The sequence below is a fragment of the Callithrix jacchus genome, chromosome 21 (genome assembly GCF_049354715.1).
Source record: "Callithrix jacchus isolate 240 chromosome 21, calJac240_pri, whole genome shotgun sequence".
Taxonomy (NCBI): Eukaryota; Metazoa; Chordata; class Mammalia; order Primates; family Cebidae; genus Callithrix; species Callithrix jacchus.
In genome coordinates, this window is record NC_133522.1 from 1,873,997 (window position 1) to 1,891,349 (window position 17,353).

Here is a 17,353-nt window from a genome sequence, read left to right on the forward strand (position 1 = left end):
GAGCATTTCTCCCTGCGGAGGATATGACATTCAAGGAGCCATACTGGAAGTGAAGAGGGGCGCTCATGGACACCAAACCCACTGACACCTTGATCCTCCCAGCCTCTAGAACTGTGAGACATAAATTTCTGTTTCTTATAAATTACCCAGTCTAAGATATTATGTTACAGTGTCACAAAGCAAACCAAGACAAAGGCTATGATGGCTATTCAGTATGACTAGAAGACGTTTTGCACTGTTTTGAAGGGGAAGACTGAGAAGCTGGGAGCAGAGGATGTCTTGGCTCCCTCATTATAAAAATGAGCTCTACTTGACAGCCTATTGGACAAAAGCATTATTATGTTAATTAAATATAAATAAAAACGGAAACAAGTTATGTAACTTATCTTGAGTCCCCATACTATTTTAAAGTGCCCTTTCATAGTCAAGCTGTATTCAATTGAGTTAAAGGAAAATGAAAGACTGAGTATTGAAAATAAAAGTGGCTAAAACTTAGGGAATATAATTAAATGAATAAGGAATATCTAGCTAATTATAACCCATAAAGCAATATGTTTTCTTTCTCACATATCACTGAATACCCAAACACACAGACACACAGACCACAGACACACTCAGACACTTCATACAGACAGAAAAAGAGATTAATGCCAGGGTTTTAATTTTTTTTTTTTTTTTTTTGAGACGGAGTTTTGCTCTTGTTACCCAGGCTGGAGTGCAATGGCGCAATCTCGGCTCACCGCAACCTCCGCCTCCTGGGTTCAGGCAATTCTCCTGACTCAGCCTCCTGAGTAGCTGGGATTACAGGCACGCGCCACCATGCCCAGCTAATTTTTGTATTTTGAGTAGAGACGGGGTTTCACCATGTTGACCAGGATGGTCTCGATCTCTTGACCTCGTTATAGTTATAATGTTAAGAATACTGCTCTCTACGGTGAGGTATTTTGAAAACTGTGTGCGCGTGCACGTGCTTGAGTGTGTTTTCAATTTCAGTGAAAAACCAGTTATCTGAGGGATGGCATAACAATAAGATAATTTATCTATCTAACAGTACAGACACAAACATTAGCCTGTGACAATAGCTAGAACTGTAAAAGACAACCTAGAGCTGGATCTTTCCAGGTGCTTCTTTTACAGATGAGAAAACAGAAGTAAAAAAGTTAATATCTGAGCCTAACTCAAATATTTGAATACTCAGACCAGAGCTTTTTTACTAACATATAACTCTCTCTGAGCAAAGATCACTGGTCACAATAGTATGTTGTTTAATCTCAGATATTTGTAGACACTTCACATTCCAAGCAGGTTAACTTCCTTCCTGATTTACAGAAAAATGCATTTGAAATAATAAAACAGTATCAATTCCTCAAAGAATGGTATAAATATTGATCTTTTGTGGATCAATTATATGTATAGCAATATACAATAACCGATGAAAATGAAATGCAATTTTTAACATGGCACCAATATTAAAGACTGAAGAGTATACAAATATTACAATGAGCCAAGCATTAATTCTCCGATAGTTCTTCAAGAATTTAGCTACCTTCGCTAACAGTTAGTGCTCCAGAAAATCAGCTTGGATCCCTGTTACCTTTTCTGTTTCCATTTGCCAGTTTCTGAGTGTTTTGTGTTGAAGGGCTTGTACCTGCAGCCTTCTGTAGAGACTAAACCGGGGCTACTGGAGCCGCTGCAGAGAACCAGAAGTGCCTATGAATGTTTTCTGCGCACCATATGTGTCCTTCCACCAAGTGCTGCAGTCAGTAACTGACGAGCGCCAGAGGAGAGAAGCCCAGATTCTTTGCTTTCCTAAGATGAACTCTGAGATGTAACTTAGAATCCAGAGCTTCCCTCATTGTCGAGGATGACTGGCACCTTCCTTCACAGTATCGCTGGCCCCATTCTTTTGCCACTTCCTCTGCGAGTTTGCTTATTTTGTATGTAATTCCCATGCTATCATTTTCTGATTCTATGTTGTATTTTTGCTAAATATTTCCTTAATGCTTCAGTGATTTTTACTAGTAACTTAGAGCTACTCATCTTTAGGTATATTTATACCTAATCTTTACAACCCACCAAAAATGTTGATATATTTATTTCCATTTTATTAATGTGAAATCTGAGGCATAGGGAGATGAATTGGCTTTTTCTGGCCATAAGCGTAATGAAAGGCAGAGTCAGTACATGAATTAGAAATCCTTGCCTTCCAGCTCCATGTCTAATCCATTAGTAGTGGGTTATTGCTATCTTCTTACAAAATAAACTTTTTCATAATATCATCTAATCCATCGTTAAAATAAAACCTATGTAATAAAGCCAAATATTATACATACAAGAATGAACATAAATGTTATGTTAATTACTATCTTTTAGAATTATATTGATTTCTAAAATTTTGATTGGTGAATGTGGTTCTCTTTCTATTGAATCTGTATGATTTATCCTAACATTAAAATATTGCAAATTATTTTCATCCTGAAACATATAAGGTATAAATGATTATAAAATTGGACAGTGATTTTCTGTGTGTAAAATATAATCCTTATAAAACACGGAGAAATATTTGGATTCTACCAAGTTGCTTGTATATATGTTCACGTTGCTTGTTAAATAGGCAGAAATTTTGAGTGTATGAAAATATTTTTAAACCAGTGAACATAAAATATGTATTTTCTTGTGGTAGCATGCTATAGGCTATAACATTTGAAAGGCTAACCCAGCAGATTTCTGAGCACATCTTGGCCAGGCTAATTTGCAGAATCTGTATTCCAATTTAAATTCAGTAAAGTTTTCCTTTTTTTAGGCTATGGATTTACCTATGTCACTTAAAGATAATGACAGTTTTGATTGACTACATAATGCTGCAATTATTAGAGCGACAAAATGCATACGGCTATGCTACTAAGTTACCTCTCCCATGATCAAAACTAGATTTACTCTGGTTTGAATGTCCCCTCCAAGCTTATGTTGAAAGTTGATTACCGTTATAACAGTAGCCAGAGATAGAACCTTTAAAGGTGGTTAGGCCATGAAGGCTATGGCTTCATCTGTGACGTTGGTGTCACCATGGGAGTGGGTTTCATATTGCAGAAGTATGCTCCCTATAAAAGGATGAGTTTGGCCTCCTTTTATTTCTCTCTCACCCTGGCCTTGTCCTCCCACAATGGGATGACTAACCAAGAATTTCCCTCCAGAGGCTGGACCCTTGATCTTGGTCTTCTTAGTCTTCAGAACCATAAGCCAATAAATTTCTGTTTATTATAAATTACTTAGTCTGTGGTATTCTGTTACAGCAGCACAAAACAGACTAAAAACGGAGGTTCTGTTTCCACTCTTGCCCTCTCTTTCTTCAGAGGAAGACGAAATTCCTTTATAATCTCCTTTGCTTCCAATAAGGTACAGAAATGCAAGATGTTCTTTCTCATTGTAACCTACCACTGGTTATTACATATAATTTTACATGAAAATTTTTATTTAACATTCCCTTTGCAAATTTCTAGAAGTAGTATTAACACAATGAGACATATCAGAATTGACTCTGTGGTCTGCTGTAATACTGATGCCAAGACTATCATAATGGTGAGAAATGAGAGAAAAAAGCCTGAAGAATATGAATATAATAAAGGGAATAAAGCATATAAATTGGGAAAATATACAAATTGAGAAAAATTTTATATAGCAAAAATTGAAATAAGGGTTCCATTATCATAAATAAGGGTTTGTCAACTGAGTTTATCTTGCTAGTTTCTTATAAAATAAAATAGTTAACCTGAATGTAAAGAAAGTATTTCATTTATAAGGTATTTCCATTTATCCCTTAAATAATGCTTTCCAAATTATAGCAGACTGTAACTTTAAACTCACTGGCAAAGGATATGTTCTACAAATTCCACTTTAGGTTATAGTAGTTCAGTATTAAAATTTCTTCTTAACTGAATTTTAGAAGCAATCTTATAGTAACCGAACTGTAAATTGGAGAAATCGAAGAAATGACTAAATGACTACTTCTTACAAGATTTAACACTCTATAGAGTAGGTCATGACAGAAATGAAGATCTTACATCTTCTACTTTAATCTGACACAAACCAAAATAAATTCATTATGAAATTAGAAGCAGAATAGTAAGCTAGAGAGGATTCAAAGCAACAGAAGGTGTGAGGTTAGGTTAGGCCAAAGAGGAACAGGCTTTAAGATAATACTGCAAAACGACATGCTTAATATATACATATATATGCGTATATACGTAGTGTTATAGGAAGCTCCAAATAAGACCTACTTTCTCATAGTACTTGATCTCGTAGTCCAGAATGGCTCCATTGGAAAAAGCAGGTGCTTGCCATGAGAGGGCAATGCTATTTTGGGATGCCCAGTCCTTCCTTACCACACCTATCAGGGAAGGTGCTGAAAGTAAAGAAAATAACTAAGAGTTAATTGGCAGGAATCATTTTCCATTATCCTTTCTTTAATATTTTCTCTTCCAAGGAAAATAAAATTCTTATTGAAGAGGACACCATTTGTTGAAGGCAGATTAATAAGATATGCTCTATTCACCCAAAATAAGGCATTAAATATATTTAGGAACACTCTTCGGGAACACAGGAAAAACTCAAATATGCCAAGAGTAAGGGCCGGAACTCAACACCTTTGGCATTATTAGGGGAGGATATTTTTCTTTAAAATGGTTTTGGTCTTGAACTACAACATGAAATATAATATACTTGGCTTGTGTGTTTTATCAAATATTAATCTACTGTAGGAAAGTACAAACTCTGCAATTACAAGATCATTTATTGGCTTCGTCCTTTCCTCTAGACATTTTAAGACTTTATGAAGTTTATATTATAAGCTTTATAATTGCAATAAATGTTTGTTTATGAAGGTGAGGATTATTTCTTTTGCACAGTTTCTATGACATTTGAATAAAATTAAAATATTTAACTTTAGAAATTATTTTCAGAATTATGTCTATTTTGTTTTCCTAAAAATTATAATTTAACATACTAATTCAAAATTAAAATAATCTGTTAAACTTCCAATATGTAACCAAAAATATATCTTAAATTATTCTTTGCACCTTTTATAAAATACTTTTTAAGTATTCTAATTTTAAAAAAGCAGCACTGTTTGACAAAGAAGTCAACAATCATTCAGAAAAAGTGAAATCCAAATGAAAACATACTTATATGCCATCTCTCACATAACAGATTGGCCAAAAATAATTCAAAAATTTGGTAAGGTACTCTGATAGCTAGACTATAGGATAAAACACTACCACATTGTTCGTGGTAATGCGAAATGATAAACTCCTAGGAAGGAAATTTTAAGCCAAAAGTTATGTATTCATTGACACTTGGCTTTTTGGAATCTCTCTCAGAGACACACTGCATAACACGAAGTGACATATTTAAATACTATTCATGGAGGTTTATTTCTAAAGATTGTAACAATCTAAATGCCCATCAATAAGGGAGTGGTTGAAAAACTGCTACATCCACTGGAGAATTATGAAGTTGTAAAAAGAAATTATGACTCTAGAAACACTAGAATGGAGTTATTTCAGAATGTATTTTTAACTGAAGAAAGTAAAGTGAAGGGAAATGTATAAAAATGATGTAAGGATAAACCTAAGAATAAGAAATAGTTATAATGGTTGCCTTTAGCGGGTGAAAGGCAATAGGTTAAATGCTACAGGGTTAGAAACTAGACATCTGTGAATTTACTTTGCAAATTTACTTTGTAAAGTAAAAATATTATAAATGATTAAAAAAAATTTTAAGAACCATTTTGAAAATTAACAAAAAAATAAAATGAAGAATAGTGTATTGAATTGGAGATAGAGACTCCAAGAGGGAACTGTTTAATATAGCTTTAAAACACAGTAATTTAATAAACATCTCAATGAGATGTGCTTTAAGAATTAATCAAGAAAAACTTGCCAAAAATTATTAAACTGTTTTTAGTAACGATATTCTTGATGTTACTATTGATATTTTAATTTTGAAGCTGTTTTATATATATACACACATAAAGGTATAAAGCAAATGAGTAATTACGTTGTTATTAAGAACTAGATTTTTTTTCCTCCTGTGGGAGAAAAAATATTGAAATGTCAGATAATTAAGGTAAATAAAAACTCAAAGTTAGAAGTTACATTATGAACTCATTATTTCTTTCTAATTCATTTTCAGAAATCTACTTAAATGTACCAATCACAGGTGAGAATTAGATTAGAAAAATTGATTCTCTGTCATATTTTCAATTTTTAAGAAAGACTTAAGTATTAAAAGTTTGGCATTTTATTTTTGAAGGTTGCTTTTGTGTTCTAAGGACAAAGTATTTTCTTAAATTTGTGAGAATGACATTTGGTTTTTCTAAGAAAATAAGGTCTTTATAAACTGTTTAAAATTCCTTCCAGCTGTTCCATGGGAACATTACTGTTGGACTAGAATATATTCTAAAAATGAGAGATAATTACAGAAGTCATTAGGAAATAAGTTTGTTGTCTGAGCTGAAACAGAAATGAGTAATGTGGTATATAAGAAATAGCATGCAGATAATTCACTATGTAAATTAAGCCCTAACTATAGACTGTAGAGACACAACAAGACTACTTAAAAAAAAAAGACCCAGCTATGTATTGTTTACAATAAACTCATTTTACTGTAAAGACACAAATAGACTGAAAGTGAAGGAATGGAAAAAGACATTCCATGCAAATGCAAGCCAAAAATGAGCAGGAATAGCTATACCTGTATCAGGTAAAATAGACTTCAAGTCAGAAACTTTGAAGAGACATTGATATAATGATAAATGAATCAACTCAGCAAGAAGATGGAACAATTAGAAATATATCTGCACTCAACACTGTGACAACCAGATAGATAAAGCAAATATTAAATCTAAAGGGAAAGATAGACCCCAATACAATAGAAGTTGGGGACTTCAACATCCTACTCTCAGCATTAGATTGCTTATCTAGAGTAAATCAACAAAGTAATACTGGATTTAAATAGCACTGTAGACCAAATGAACCTAACTAATAGTTACAAAACATTTCATTCAGCAGCTTCAGAATACACATTCTTCTCATAGACATGGAACATTCTCCAGGATACGCCACATATTAGGCCACAAAACAAGTCTCAACAAGTTTATAAAAACTGAAATACTATCAAGTATCTTTTCTGACCACAATAGAATAAAATTAGAAATCAATAAGATGAATGTAAAAAATTACACAAATGTGGAAATTAAACAACAGGTTTCTGAGTTACCAAATAAACCAATTAAGAAAGAAATTACACATTTTCTTGAAGGAAATGAAAACAGAAACAAAATATTCCCAAACCTAAGAGATACAGAAAACGGAGTACTAAGAGAGAGGTTTATAGCAATAAGTGCCTGTATTTAAAAAGTAGAAAGATTTCAAATAAAAAATCTAGTGATACATCTAAAGGAACTAGAAAAGCAAGAACAAATCAAGCCCAAAGCTACTAGTACAAAAGAAATAATAAAGATCAGAACAGAAATAAACAATATGGAGACAAAATAATATAAAACATCAATGAAATTAAGATTTTGAAAAGAGGAACAAAATTGACCAACCTTTAACTAGAATAAGAGAAAGAACACCCAAATAAATAAAACCAGAAACCAAAAGAAGACATTATAACTGATACCACAAGAATACAAAGGACCATTACAGACTGTCATAGGCCACCATATGCCAACAAATTGGAAAACCTGGAAGAAATAAATACATTCTTGGACATATACAAACTACCAAGGTTGAACAGTGAAGAAATAGGAAATCTGAACAGACTAATAATGAGTAACAAATAGAACCAGTAATAAAAAATCTCCCCACATAGAAAAGACCAGGAACAATGGCTTCACTGGTGAATTGTACCACCCTGTGAGAGAAGAACTACCACCAATTCTTAACTATTCCAGAATAATAAAATAGAAAGGGAAGGAATACTTCCAAACTTATTCTATGAGGCCAGTGTTACCCTCATACCCAAACCAGACTAGGACACAACAAGAAAAATACAGGCAAAAATCTCTGATGAACATTGACACAAAAATTATCAATAAAATGCTAGCAAACCAAATCCACCAGTACAGCAAAAACATCATATACCATGATCAAGTGGGATTTATCCCCTAGATGCCAAGATGGTTCAAAATAGACAAATACAAAACTGTGATACATCACATCAACAGAATGAAGGACAAAAATATAATTATCTCAACAGATGCAAAAAAATGCATTGATAACAATTAACATCTTTTTATTATACAGAATTTCTAAAAAATAGTTATGGAATTAATGTACCTCAGCACAGTAAAGGGCATATATGACAACCACACAGCCAACATCATATCGAATGGGGAAAAGCTGAAAGTTTTTTCCTCTAATAACTGAAATAATACAGAGATGCTTACTTTTAACACTCTTATTTATTATAGAACTGTCCTAGCAAGAACAATTAAGAGAAAGAAAGAGAAAGTAATTCAAATTGGAAAGGAGGAAGTAAAATTCTCCCTAATTGAAGATGACATGAGCTTATATACAGAATAACATAAAGACTCTACCAAAAAACTCTTAGAATTAATAAATTCAGAAAAGTTGCAGGAAATAAAATCAGCATACAAAAATCAGTAGCATTTCTATACAATAGTCATAAATGTACTGAAAAAATCAAGAAAGCAATCTCATTTACAATAACTGCAACAATAAATAAATATAATATCCAGTACTAAATTTAACCAAGGAGATGAAAAATCTCTATAATAAAAACTATAAAACCCTGATGAAAACCTTTAAGAGGAAACAAATAAATGGAAAAACATGCTATGCTCATGGATTCAAATAATTAATATCGTTAAAATCACCATATCACCCAAAGCAATCTACAGATTCCATACCTTCCTTATCAAAATGCCAATTACAGTCTTCACAGAAATAGAAAAAACAAATTCTAAAATGTATATGGGAGCATAAAAGATCCTAAAGAGCTGAAGAAATTTTAGGGAAAAAACAGAAAAAAAAAAAAAAAGCTGAAGGCATTGCACTGACTGACTTCAAAATATACTAAAAAGATACAGTAACTAAAGCAGCATGGTTTTGTCATAGAAATACATAAAAAAAAACCAATATGACAGAATAGAGAACCAGAAATAAACCTATGTATTTGCAGCCAGCTGATTTTTGGCAAAAATGCCAAAAACATACATTCTTTTCCTCAATGTATCTTTTTTGCATCTTTTCAATCAATGGTGCTGGGAAAACTGGACTTCCACATGCAGAAAATGAAACTAGATATCTATCTCTCACCATATATAAAAATAAACTTAAATGGATTAAAGACTTAAATGTAAGACTCAAAAATATAAAACTACTTAAAGCAAACACTAGGGAAATGCCTCAGGACTAGTCCAGGCAATCATTGTATAGATAGGTCTCAAAAGCAAAAACAGACAAATAAGATTCTAACAAAGTAAAAGCCTCTGTCTGCATAGCAAAGAAAACAATCGAGTCAACAGTCCCCTGCAGAACAAGAGGAGATATTTGCAAACTACTATTCATTGAACAAGGGATTAATATCAAGACTGTACAAGGAACTCAAACCACTCAACAACAACAACAACAACAACAAAATAATCCTATTTAGCAATGGGCAAATGATCCAAATAGACATTTCTGAAGAGAAGACAAACGACTAACAGATACATAAAAAATGCTCACCATCACTAACCATCAGGAAAATGTTAAGTCAAAATTACACTGAGATACCATCTCACTCCAGTTAGATGGCTATTATATATATATATATATATAAATAACCAGTGCTGGTAAGGATACAGAGAAAATGGAACTCATACACTACTGGTGGGAATGTAAATTAGTACAGTCATTATGAGAAATAGTATGGAAGCTTTTCAAAAACTAAAAATAGAGCTAACATATGATCCAGATATCCTACCACTGGATATACATGAAGAGCAAATACAATCAGTATGTTAAAGACTTTTCCCCAAAACCAAGCCCCCCACATCGTGTTTATTGCAGCAGTGCTCACCAGAGCCAAAGTATGGAAGCAAAGTATCCATCAACAGATGAAGAAACAGTGAAAATGTGTAATACGTGCACAATGGAATACGATTCCACTGTTGAAAAGAATAAAATTCTGTCATTTATGGAAGCATGTTCTCACTCATCTGTGGAAGCGGAAATATTTGATCTTATTGTAGATCATGGAATAATAGCTACTAGAGGCTGGGAAGGAAAGGGAAGTAGATAAAGAAAAGAGCTAAAGGGTACAAAATGACAGCTAGATAAGAGGAATAACTTCTAGTGTTCTCCAGCATTGTACGTGACTATACCTCATAAGCTATTGTGTATTTTCAAATAGCTGGAAGACAGGATTTTGAATGTTTCCAACAACAAAAAAAATATTTGAGGGGATGTATATGTTAATTACCTTGATTTCATCATTACACAGTGTATTCATGCACCAGAATATCACACTGTGCCCTATAAATATATATCATTTTTATATATCAATTTTTTTGAAAAACCTATGAGCTTTAGGCAAAAATGTTATCCTTTTATGCTGACAAGGAATAAAATGAGTGAAAAAGAGTGTATATTTAGTAAATTTGTTCTATTACATTAAACAGAGAGACTACTCAGGTAATAAACACAATCTAGTGATTCCAAAGAAAACATAAATTTTTGGGAGATGTTCTTTATGTAGGAACCATATGTACTATTTTTGGCATAACAAGTGATGAATATTTACATGAAAGTATGATTACATAAACTTTTATCCATTTCAACTTTGCTAATTAAATTTCCATCAATTCATTTAGAAAAGAACAGAGAAAGTATTCAGATAATTTACCATTTAAATTAAGACACATTCCCTCTTAATAAACCACCACTAATAAATTTGTCCCTGTTGGAAGCTATATTAATGTCCTTGAATTATAGTGTAATAATGTATTAAATGGTGCTTTATGAATAAATCATAACTTTAAAGACAAATTATACAAATTAGAAGTTGATTTAAACATATCAATTCATTTCAATTTTTGAAAATGTCCTTTCCATGTATACAATCTTATGGTTAATTTTCGGTTTAATGTACAATGTCTAAAGCAAGATTACCAGTGTTTCACATTTTGTTACATAATGATTTAGCACTCAAGGTCAGCACTATAATCCTTGCAAAACTTAAAAGAAATTCAATTATAGCAGCAGAATGACGACTGAGAAAAATATAGGTACTAGTTTTCTATTTCCAATTCTGCAGTGGTCAATTAATAGTACACCTACGTCATGTAAATTTTCGGAGTTCCATCCTATACTTTTATAATACAGTAATAAAGGAAATCTGTTCCTTAAGTACATAGGTTTTTCAATTTTTTTTTTTTTTGAGACGGAGTTTCGAGCTTGTTACCCAGGCTGGAGTGCAATGGCGCGATCTCGGCTCACCGCAACCTCCGCCTCCTGGGTTCAGGCAATTCTCCTGCCTCAGCCTCCTGAGTAGCTGGGATTATAGGCTCACGCCACCATGCCCAGATAATTTTTTGTATTTTTAGTAGAGACGGGGTTTCACCATTTCTTGACCTCGTGATCCCCCCACCTCGGCCTCCCAAAGGGTTTTTTTGGATTTCAGGGTCCAAATATGCTAAACCTGGAAATCTGTTTACTTTTGCACATTTCGTTCATATGTTAATAGACATATTTTACATAGTTATGAAATATACATAATTTTACATAATTCTATTTATTTTTAACAATGCATGCTAAATCCAAATGCATATTTTGAAATAGTGTCTGTATTATTTTAATTGCTAAATAATCCATTCTATATTCTTAATGAAGTCATTCCTCTAATGTTGAAATTTCCAATATTTTCCCATTAGAGTTTTCATAGTTCATGCACAGTTTTTTATTTTTTAAAATTTTTACTGAAAAAACTGCTTCATATAACTTGGATATTCTGAGCCATACTATGTAAGAACCGAATCAATATATATATTAAGCACACACTTTAAATGCTTAATGAATTGAAGGAGAGGATGAGAGAATCAATTTACAGGGCAATATACATCCCCAAATGGTGCACTTTCTGTTTTCACAGAAGCCAAGAGTATATAGAATTTTATTTTAAAATGAGGCTTCAGTATATGAAAGCTCAAGTGTTTGTTTTGAATATATGTAATGATTTTTTATTAATAACCCAGGATTATATAACATTTGAGTCTGACATATGGTAGTAACACTCTTGAACTAAAGAATAAAAAGCAGAGAATACAGCATATACATTTATTTCCCATATGAGAAAAACTGATTTTAGGACACACAAGAGCCACTATTGATTTTTATCTCTGATGCTAAAAAGTCAGGGACAAAAAAAGCAGGAAAATAAACTCTAGAGTTTGTCAGATCAGAAGCTGAGTAAGAATTATGTATTCAGTATAGTTTCAGCAGAATTTCATTTCCGATATACCTCCTTACTTAAGGCTTCAAAATCTTAGCTTTGACCTTCAAGAAAAAGATTGTTGAATAGATTGTTGAAAATGGTTTTAAATATAAACCTTTCTGGTGACTACATTTCCTGAATCTCCAATAGTTTCCCAAACACTATGTAACAGAAATTTGAAGAAAAAAAATCTATAGAAGAATTTGTTAACAAAAGAGGCCTCATTCACAATTAGATGAGTATTATTTTCTATGCTTATGTGGAGATACCTGAAGAATCATAAATTACTCTATTTTGCTCTCAATTAGAACAATATTTTTATTAAATATTTATTTTATACCATGTATATTTATCTTATTTCAATCTTATAAATCAACAGAATGGATTTTTAAGAAATCATAAATTACTGCATTTTGCTCTCAATTAAGACAATATTTTTATTAAATGTTTATTTTATACCATGTGTATTTATCTTATTTCAATCTTATAAATCAACAGAATTTCATTTTAAACATAAGCATGCTACATCTCACAGGAGTTGAGCAATTGTTTAATGAAGGGATGTGAAGGTAAATTTTAATATTAATTCACAATGCCAAGAAAGAATTGAAAAATTACATTTTTTGCTACATTTTCTCCTAAAATGAATAATTTCAAAATTAAAATTTATACTCTAAACTAAAAGCAAGAAATAAAACAATGTCACAAACATCCTTGTTGCCTTTGAAAATGTTATTTTTTATTTTTCCTAATACTATTATTCAAATTCACACTATGGATAAATACAAATATGCAGTATTTTGAAAATTTCATTTTATAATGTGGGTAATAAAGTTATGTTTCTAAAATTGTATTAAATAATGCTAATTCCCAGTCATTTATAAGCACACTATATATATTACGGTTTACCTATCAGGGTGTGTGTGTGTGCACATGCTCATGGTGTGTGTGTGCATGCGTGCTTGTGTGGGAACGTGAGAAAGAAAAGGGAGAGTGAGAGCACACTGCTATACACACCCTTGTGACAATGAAAATCTTAATAGTGAGTGCCACATAATAGAATCGTAGTATGAAGATAGACCTTATAAGTCATGTAATACATTTGTCCAGCAATGCAGAACATCCCTTGGCTCATCACTGATGACTTATTATCCATTTTTTGCTGTAGATTTAGTGACTACCTTACTTCCCAAGGCCTTCCATTCCTTTGTGTAAACCTCTAGCTGTTTAAAAAGACTCCATATACAATCACTGTCTTCCTGTAACTTCCACCCAGGTCCTATGTACTAACTTTTAACATAAATAGAATTAACTCTTCTGCCTTCCCTCATCTATCATCCTCTTTTTTTCTCTTTTTTCTATGCCCCTGCCTTCCTTCTTTACTCTTATTTTTCTTCATTTACTTTCTAAAATGCTTTTTACTGACTTCTTTCTTTACCTTTTTCTTTTATTTTCTTCCTTGTCCTCTTTCAGGACAGGGATGTATGTGTGTGTAGGTGCGTTTTCAGGGAAATATAATCAAAAACACAATGATATGTCAATAAAGAATAATACCATAATAAATAAATAGTACAGAGCAGAAAGTACAAGTCAGAACGAAATTTTAAGACTACATGATTTTTTTCCTTCTGTGTATGCTCAGGAAAGAGACAGTGTAATCAAACACGACAATTTCACCTGTGAAATTCTGTAGATGTGATATGTGTTTGTCATGTTAATTGACATTTTTTGAATCCCAAGAAGATGCTTCCAAACACTTCTGACCTATATTTTGTTTTGAAAATGTTTCTTAAACGTTTTGTGCTTTAGATATCACAATAGTTCCTAAGAGCATCAGTCTTGTGTGCTTTTATTTTTAGATATTTTTTCTTGTAATCAGAGTTTAATGGTAATATATATTGTTATCTATTTTCTACATGTGTTTTAAGCAGAGTTTTGAATTAGAAATATACATGTGAGACTTATATGCAGCAAGTTGGTACTTTACGTTTTCACTAGGTTTTTTTTTTTCTTTCTAAATTTGAAAAAAAAATTGCAGTATGTTAAACCAATATGACAGCCGTAATAAAATGAATAATACCCCTGAAATACCACATCTTAATTCCCAGAGTCTGTTAATGTTCTTTTATGGCAAAGAGACGTTGCACTTTTTATTAAGAATTTTGAGGCAGGGAATGAGCCTGGATTATCTGGTGTGCCCAGAGTAAGCATAAATAACCTTATATGAGAAAAGTCTATGGTAGTTTTACTTTATTTTTTTTGAGAAATCTCTATACAGTTTCCCATAATGGCTGTACTAATTCGCATCCCCACCAACAGCGTATAAGAGTTTTTGCAATCATTTGTTACTTTCTGTCTTTCATAATAGCCATTCTAACTTGGGTGAGGTAATATTTTGTGGTTTAGATTTGCATTTACCTGATGATTAATGAGGTTTAATATTTTTTTTCACATACAGGTTGGCTATTTGTATATCTTCTCTTCAGAAATGTCTATTCAGATCTTTTGCCCGTTTAACTACCGGATTATTTGGGTCATTGTTATTATTATTTCATTGTCAAGTTCCTTTTCCATTCCAGATATTAACCCCTTTCATATGCATAGTTTAGAAACAGTTTCTCCCTCTCTGCAGTTTTTTCCGACATTCTATTGACTGTTTCCTTTGCTGTGCAAAGCTTTTTAGTTTGACATAATGCCAATTGTTCAGTTTTGTTTCTGTTGCCTGGGATTTTGCAGTCTTATCCAAAAATTCCTTCCCTCGACCATTGTCTTGAAGTATTTTCTCTATGTTCCCTTCTAGCAGTTTCACATCTTATATTCATGTCTTTAATTGTTTTAAGTTGAATATTTAGCCATGAGAGAGGCAGGGATCTAGTTTCATTCTTCTGCATGTGGATATTTCGTTTCCCCAGCAATGTCACACATTGACGAGACTGTTCTTTCTCTGGTCTTTGTTCTTGGTGTCTTTTTTGAAAATCGATTGGCTGCAAATAGATGAAGATATTTCCAACAATTCCAGTACTGAGTAAGGAGCCAAAGAAAATGAAATTTATATATTACAAATGTAAGTACCCCCATGTTCATTGCAATAATATTCACGATTGCCAAGAGATTGAATCAACCTGTCTGTCCATCAAGAAATGAATAGATACAAAAATATGGTCCACATACAGAATGAAACACTATTCACCACAAAAATCACAAAATCCTGTCATTTGTGATGACATGCATGAACCTAGATAATACGTTAAGTGATATAAAGCAAGCATAGGTGGATAAATGCCACAAGATCTCATTCATATGTGTGATCTAAAAAAAGAATGTTCATTGCAGCACTGTTTACAATAGCAAAGACTTGGAACCAACCCAAATGTCCATCGATGATACACTGGACAGGGAAAATGTGGCACATATACACCATGGAATACTATGCAGCCATAAAAAATGATGAGTTCATGTCCTTTGTAGGGACATGGATGAACCTGGAAACCATCATTCTTAGCAAACTGACACAAGAACAGAAAATCAAATACCGCATGTTCTCACTCATAGGCGGGTGTTGAACAATGAGAACACATGTACACAGGGAGGGAAGCATCACATACTAGAGTCTGTTGGGGGGGAACTAGAGGAGGGACAGTGGTGGGTGGGGAGATGGGGAAGGATAACATGGGGAGAAATGCCATATATAGGGGATGGAGAGGAAAGCAGCAAACCACATTTCCATGTATATATCTATGCAACAATCTTGCATGTTCTTCACATGTACCCCAAAACCTAAAAATGCAATTATATATATATATATATATATATATTTAAAGTTGATCTCTTAGAAGTAGAGAGTAGGACAATGATTACCAGAGTCTGCAGAGAGTAGTGGGAGGAAAAATGGGGGAAATGGGGGAGGCTGGTCAATGAGCACAAAATTACTTTTTCCCTCTTCCTGCTTCCTCCTGCCATGCCAGTGAGATGCTGGTAGCTTGATAAGGTATTAGTGGAAGAATTGTGAAAACAGTTGCACGGAAAACGCTTCCTATCTGTTCCTATCTTCCTATTTTCCTAATGACCAGAGTGAAAAATCACTGTGGTAATGATGAGCCAAAATGCAACAGCACTGTTAGCACTGAATTAGATAGTAAGACTAGACAAGTTATCTTTAAGGTTGTCAGGATAATCTGTGTCTTTTTAATGTCTCTTTGATAAGTCAATGACTGTGATTTACTATGCTAACAGTTAAGCTTGTCTTTAGCTGCTGTTTTCAGAAATTTACAACATACACATCTACTGACTATTATTTAGTTTGAGAGACATTTGAAAACCTGCTTATATGACAGATTCTATAAAATGCACTTTCTTTGAAATATGAGAAAAAAAAAGTATCCTCAGATTGGACCACTCTGAGATTCTTCTGACCTTATTATTACTTGCCATGTTTCAGTAAAAAGAATATATGTTGTACCAGTGCTTTCTAGGAATTTAACATGGGCTAGTCTCTGAAATCTCAGAAAGTTTGCCTGGCTATAAAGAAAAACCAATCATTTGTCCTAATGCATCTGAACAGTAAACAAATTCCTCATTTATAAAATCTGTTTATATTAACATCAAGGACATTGGTTTCTAGTAATTCTTCCAGACAGAAGTATTATCATTTGATATGTACAATTATACGAATTACATATGACAATTTGTAAGTAGGTTTTAAATGTAGAAATTTCCTAGTTATATTTGAATATGGTTTGTAACTTCTGGATCTCAACTGATTTCTGATTTCTTCAACAAAATGTTTGCATCATTTTCCAGGTATGGAAAAAAGAAGAACTAATTTCAAAGTTTTTTTTAAAGGCAAAAGTTATAT

At 32.7% G+C, this 17,353-nt stretch overlaps 1 protein-coding gene across 4 annotated transcripts in view; it reads right to left on the reverse strand.

The window, feature by feature from the left end:
- The window catches only part of EPHA6 (EPH receptor A6), a 999,349-nt gene that overhangs the window by 372,631 nt on the left and 609,365 nt on the right, over positions 1-17,353 (reverse strand). For all 4 annotated transcript variants that reach the window (XM_054248973.2, XM_035283338.3, XM_002761301.7 and 1 more), the window contains one exon: positions 4,278-4,402. In XM_054248973.2, the coding sequence (XP_054104948.2) occupies positions 4,278-4,402 (125 nt within the window). The remainder of the gene's footprint in view (positions 1-4,277; positions 4,403-17,353) is intronic.